Source organism: Chaetodon trifascialis, chromosome 3, assembly GCF_039877785.1.
Source record: "Chaetodon trifascialis isolate fChaTrf1 chromosome 3, fChaTrf1.hap1, whole genome shotgun sequence".
Classification (NCBI taxonomy): Eukaryota; Metazoa; Chordata; class Actinopteri; order Chaetodontiformes; family Chaetodontidae; genus Chaetodon; species Chaetodon trifascialis.
The window spans coordinates 21,747,070-21,753,526 of NC_092058.1; the positions used below are offsets into that span (position 1 = coordinate 21,747,070).

The following is a 6,457-nucleotide window of genomic DNA, read 5'->3' on the forward strand; positions in this document are numbered from 1 at the left end:
GGAGCAGGCTACAGAGGTCTACTAAGTTCACTTCTTTCTGACTCTTTTTTTCAACTTGTATGAAGTGACATCACTTGAGATAATTTATCAGAATTCAAGCAGAAGTTCCACAGCTCCCTGTGGAGTCACAGAGGGCTTTTTACAACTTTTTTCACAGAGGACACCTGTAAACACAGTCTGAAATGTAAAATTGGTTGTCCCTTTTAAAAATAAAGGCTCCTCTCCTTCCACCACTGTCTGTGTATGTTAATTGAACACAGCAGAAGGCAATGCATGGGTTAACGTGAAAACTTGAATTCAGGGAAAGAGCACAGAAAGTTTTCAAATGCTAATTCAGTTATATTGTGTAGGATTAATCATTTTGTTTTTTCATGCTAAACATGGATATATTGCAGCAAATGTCTTTTTTATGGTATGCGAACATAAGGTGAACAACAACCTGATATAATTGGCACAGACTGTATTTTTCTTTAAACTATATAACTTTGATATGCATTCTGCCTTCTTGTCACATCAGTTTGTTGAAGACTCATGAACACTCATCTCCACCTAAGAAAAGGCCGTGAGCCTGAGGGTGCAGAGCCTCAGCCAGCATCCAGAATAAAAGTCTATCTCAAAATAGTGGTATGGTTGTAACATAAAGGTTGAGATAAATGGATTCATTTCGATATTTAGATATCTATTCACATAAAAAGGTGCATATTTTATCTGTTAACTTATGTGCAAAGACCTATATGAGATGGAAACAACAACTCAATTGGCAAGTCTTTACGAAGTGGGATTTCGTTTTCTGCTGCCAGAAAGACTGAACTGACATATGCTGTTGGCAGTTAAACAAGGATATTGTGTTCTTTCACTGGCTTTAAGCCCCAGTATAAGGGCAGAGTTTTATATGCAGTACTGATAAATAAAGTATGACTGAGAAAGAATAGATGCCACCGTGAAGAGCAGAGCTGCTTCTTCAGGCTGTGTTTTGCTCCATTTTTATTACCTTACATACATACAAAATGGTGCCATTCTTATCAGCAGGATTCAAACCTCTCTGCCAGAGGAAATATATCAGCTGTCTGAACTTGTGGAACACAGGGCCGTCTGCAGACATGTCCTGGAGGAGTAGCAGCCTGTAAGATGCCCACCACATAACCACAACGTCCCCAGTTTGAGTCCGCTGGGGACCTCTGTTGCATGTCATCCCTCGCTCTCTGTTTCTCTGCCAGCCTTTCCTGTCACTCTGTGCTGTCAAACTGTCCAAAGAAGGCAGGCTGAAACAAAACTTTAAAAAGAAGAGGGGTCAGAAGTGGACATGCATGACAGTGAAGTCACTGCTGAGTACGGCTAAAATGAAAGTTAAACTAATGGTGAAAACCCTCCGACCCTGCAAAGTTTGTCCATTGGTGAAACCCACAAACAGTAATATCACCTTCAGGAAGATACCAGAGCACTCTGTTCCTCTCAGCATGACAGCATTTTATTAGACAAATGATGACACACTTCACTGTGTAAAGGACAGTAGTTTACATTCAGATCAGGTCATCTGTACAGTACAAAGACAGAGAGGTGAGAGGGGACAGGTGATATATGACATCCAGTTGTGTTGACCCAGTGGCTCTGCGTGTGTGTGTGTGTGTGTGTGTGTGTGTGTGTGTGTGTGTGTGTGTGTGTGTGTGTGTGTGTGTGTGTGTGTGTGTGTGTGTGTGTGTGTGTGTGTTCCTCTTGCTGACAACATACCGTAGCCTCATTGTGATTCACCCCTTTAAATCTTTGGTAATTTAGGACAGTCTTGATTCTTTTCTTTTCTTTCCTCAGTTCAGTACGAGCTCACTGCGGTTGAAAAAGCGGAACCATTCACTCGTTTTGGCCTCAATGAGAAATGAAAGATCACACAAAAGAGCAACAGTTTTGATGGTTAGAATGACACTGCAGATTGTTGTCAAAATTCTTTGTTTTGGATTTGTGATTCCAGTGTAAACAGTCTCACTTTTATGCGTTTCAAGCATTGGGGGGTTTTGTGCCTTTTACATCATGTTTTGCTCCATCAAAGTGTCCAGCCATCTTGGCGTGGATCAAACTGCATGTAGTCCATGAGATGCAGAGCAGGTAAGCAGGAGGAGTCACTGGGGTGGGTGCAGGGGGTAAACACTATAATACTGCATTTTGGCATCGTGTAACTTAAGCTCCATACATCACATTCCTTTCACGTCTCCAAACTCTTCTCTGAATAAGCTATAAGGCGCTGAAATGACTGCATTTGAGTAGAACTATCCTGGTTGCGCTGTCTGTAAGGCTGCCCTCAGTTTTCATACTCAGTGGAAAGACGGGCACTGGATACACATGAGGTTTTTAAGCAGCAAAAGGTTTCCATTATGTTTCCTCAGGTGAGTCTCTACAAACATTTTTCCCCTCTGAGTGGATGGACATGAGTGAGGGACCCTGCAAGCAACGCCTCAGAGTAAACAACAGCTTCAACTACACTGAACCTTTGAACAAATGAACACAGACTTCACTTGTCATGTAAATAAACAACTACACATCACGTTTTTTTCAGAACAGGACAACAACATCACATCTCATATATGACGCATATCGGCGGCAGTGTGGCCCGGTGGCTGGAGAGGCATGCGCCCTGCTGAAGTGTCCCCGAGCAAGTCACCTGATCCCCCGCCGGCTACAAGGGGCGCTGCTCAGAAGCTCAGTAGACCCTGACCTGTGGGCTCCCTGTGGAGACGCGCTTGCGGGATAAAGGAGCTGAATGAACGGTGGCATTATTATTAATACATCCAATTACGCACGGGGAGACACGAGGTTGGAGTCAGTGTAATCCATTGGGTGTGAACGGTGACATCCTGTCAAGACTGATGTCTGCCTCACAGTCCTCCAAGTCACAAACCGAGTCGGTGGCGTTTTCATTGTTGTGAGAAAACTGTGAAATCCTGTCAAAAGTCTCTTCATGCTCAATACATTCAACCACGTTGGGGATCATGTTGACGTAGGCGTTCGCAATTTCCTTGTGGATGAGGGTGTCTTGATTATATGAGACCAGCTCGTTGCTGATGTTAACGGTTTCTACTGGTGTGTTGGAGCAGAAATGGCGACAGCCCAGGAGGCTAGCGAAGGCCTTCCTGAACTCGGCGTTGAAGGCGTAAATGATGGGGTTCAGGGAGGAGTTGGTCCAGCCGAACCACACGAAGACGTCGAAAGTGGTCTCGCTGACGCACGGCAGACCCGCGTCCCGGTCTGTGGCCGGTCTGTCGCAGAATGGGACCATACAGTTTAGGACGAAGAAAGGTAACCAGCAACACACAAAGACACCCATAATCACCGACAGAGTTTTGAACACTTTGGTTTCCCGTTTGATCGACGTTTTCAAGGTGTTGTGGTGTTGGCACTCTATCCTGTTGGTCCTGCAACTTTGCGCGTGTTCTGCCGCTCTCTCCAGGGAGGCTATTCTTCTAATTTGTATTTGTGCAATCCGGTATATTCTGGTGTAAGTCACAATCATAATTGCCACGGGAATATAGAAACTTATCAAGGAGGAGGATATAGCATACTCTCTGCTCAGGCTAGAGTCGCAGTTTTCCTCCATCTGCCGACTCGTGGAGGAGTTGTGCGTCCCAGCCATATCGTCACCGCTGGCTTTGTGCCAGTTTAGCTGGACCGGTATAAATGAAATGAGCACAGACAACGTCCAAGTGATGCTAATCATAACAAAGGCAACACGCTGGGTCATCTTCCTCTCGTAGCGGAAAGGGCTCGAGATGGCCCAGTACCTATCCACGCTTATAATGCAGAGGTTGAGGATGGAGGCGGTGGAACACATAATGTCAAAAGCGACCCAGACGTTACAGAAAGTGCCAAACGGCCAATACCCCGCCACCTCTGCAACAGCTTTCCAGGGCATCACCAGGACGGCCACGAATAAATCCGAGAGAGCCAGGGAGACTATGAAAATGTTGGTGACTTTGGTCCGCAGGTGCCGAAAGCGCAGCACCGCGGAGCAAACCAGGATATTCCCGAGCAGGGTCCATAGGATTAGCAGGGACAGCAGACAGCCCGTCACCGTGCGCACCACCATATCCTTCCTCCCCTCGTTTGTTGCCTCTGTTTCGGTGCTGTTCCACATAATCTCTCCAAGGGGTGCCGGCACAGAGTCAATCCCCTGCACCGATGACAGATACTTGGCTGGGTTCTCCATGTGCCTCTCTTCAAGTAAAACTGTAGTTCATTGCTTTGTGCGCGGGGACGGGCGCAGTTATCAGCCACTCACCGTATTGTCCCCATTGACCCGCTCGGCTGCCAGCCTGATGTGGAGTGCAAAACAGACGGAAAGAGAGAAGGAAGCGCGGTAAAACTGAGCCGACCGGCGTGCCAGGTGCGCTGAGGGGCTGAAACGCAGCGAGCAGTGGCGAGCGCATGTTGCCACCGTGCCGGTCCGGGCGGCTGACCTAGCTATCTCTGCGAATCTCTCCAGTACAAGGTATCCTGAGCGGGGTGTGGGTGAGGAGGGAGTCCCTAAACACTAACCTAACCAGGCGCAGACAACATCACGCCTTCTTTGTGCGTGGTGTTACGCACGACAGTGCACTGCGTTAGAAAATGGGTGTGAGGAAGCCTTCAACATTTTGAGGGTTTTTTCGTCGTTTTGTTTCATCGTGCATAATGACAAAGTGAATAAGTCGAGTGGATTGTTTCTGTGACAGGAAGGACGATTTGGAGTGTTTCTGTGCCGGATCAAAGTTGGTTATATAGACAAAATACCATTAAACAGCAACTGGGTGCATTTAAATGCATTACACGTGCTGTATACACGTTGCAGACACACCAGTTCACATATTAATTCCTATCAATATGAGGCATTGTAATCGCAATGAGAACTGATCCTTGTGCAGTGTAAAGTAATAGCGCTAATGGAGCTGTCCATGGTGCTGAAAAAGCAATCAACCGGGTGGCATAATGCCTTCATAGTGCCCTCAACGGGCAGAAACTCCACACATCTATCTATCTATCTATCTATCTATCTATCTATCTATCTATCTATCTATCTATCTATCTATCTATCTATCTATCTATCTATCTATCTATCTATCTATCTATCTATCTATCTATCTATCTAATGAAACTCCTACAGGATAAGAATACTTTTTTACTGCCTTGTATGAGCCCGAATTTGATTAGTTCTTTCATTACCAGCACCATAATCCCCTATCTGAAACTCTTTTAATACGTTTTCAATGTATAATTACAATTAGAATGTAGATTTTTCAGCGTGATAGTATAGTTTTAATGCGTGCGCCTTGATGGAAAAAGGCCAATGGGTCTTTTTAAATACGGGAAAAAATCATCTTTTTCAGGAGGTCAGTGAATACTGGTAGTTGTTTGCTCTCTGACACCCGCCGACTGGAGGTCATAGCTCACCCACTTTACAGAGTTGCCTGAACAGGTGAGTCACATTCACACTCTCGGCGGGTGTGTTAAGCCAGGAGCTTCGCGCGCGCTGCGTCGTCGTGTATCGGTGTAACAGCCGCAGCAACGCCGTTTCCGGCTTTGAAACGTCACGGATATTTTTAGATGTGTCTGCGTGCCTGTCAAATCGTTCTGACATTACGTCAAAAATAATCTCCCGACGCCCAATGCCAAACTCTGTGGAGTAACCTATAATCTCATGTCAGGAGGCAACCGGTGTCCGACGCAACATTTATTTCTTTGCATAGAGACTCTCAGATGTTGCCGCTGACAGTGAATTACAACACTGAAGGATCAAAAGTGTGCATATACCTGTTTGTCTGACCATAGCAATAGACGTTGATCTCTTATATAGAGTGCCTCTGCTATATTTAAGACAAAGATGACAGTATGAAAGAAGTTATTGTCGCAATATTTATATTCCTAATAGTTGCCGGATCATTAAGTCACAAACGAAAGCCACATTTGTTTTTTGTGAGAATTTCCGTTATTTAGTATTCTTCTGCTTTCCTCTAAATTTAACTGCGCCCACCTTTCTGAGAAGCGGGTATTTATGAAGGAGTGATGGAGCAATGAGCCAAGCTGTAGATGCCTATAGTACAGCAGCTTTCGGACCGTCCTATCAGGCGCCTCAAAAACACAAATAGGTGGCGCCATCCTGTGGTGCAAAGCTCCACTACAACTGAGGCCTTTTCAGATGTTCAGCGAAAACGTAGCAACAGTCAGAAAAGAGATTCTTGATGTTCCGACATAAGAGATGCGACAGGTGTTGTACATGAAAAAAGAAAAATATTCTTTATTTCAGTAAGCGAAAGATATACATTCATCATTACTGTAAACGTAATTTTATATGAGCACCATTTCATTGGAATTTCACAAAATCGTATCACAGTGTCTGAATGATGATTTCGATCAGCATGACAGTATTTACAGAGATGATATAATATTGCAGCTTGCACCTAGAAAAACAAGGATTTTGTTGGCACATAATGAAAAC

General features: G+C 44.9%; 1 protein-coding gene across 1 annotated transcript; it reads right to left on the minus strand.

Moving 5' to 3' along the window:
• Positions 1 to 1,454: 1,454 nt before the first annotated feature.
• On the minus strand, positions 1,455 to 4,453 carry drd5a (dopamine receptor D5a). Its single transcript, XM_070959965.1, has one exon. The coding sequence runs from the start codon at positions 4,190 to 4,192 to the stop codon at positions 2,810 to 2,812; it is 1,383 nt and encodes a 460-aa protein (XP_070816066.1). The 5' UTR covers positions 4,193 to 4,453; the 3' UTR covers positions 1,455 to 2,809.
• Between the last annotated feature and the right edge of the window lie 2,004 nt (positions 4,454 to 6,457).

What these genes read in the sequence shown, in the direction of transcription:
- drd5a (XM_070959965.1), bottom strand. Translation starts at nt 4,192, where the DNA reads ATGGAGAACCCAGCCAAGTATCTGTCATCGGTGCAGGGGATTGACTCT.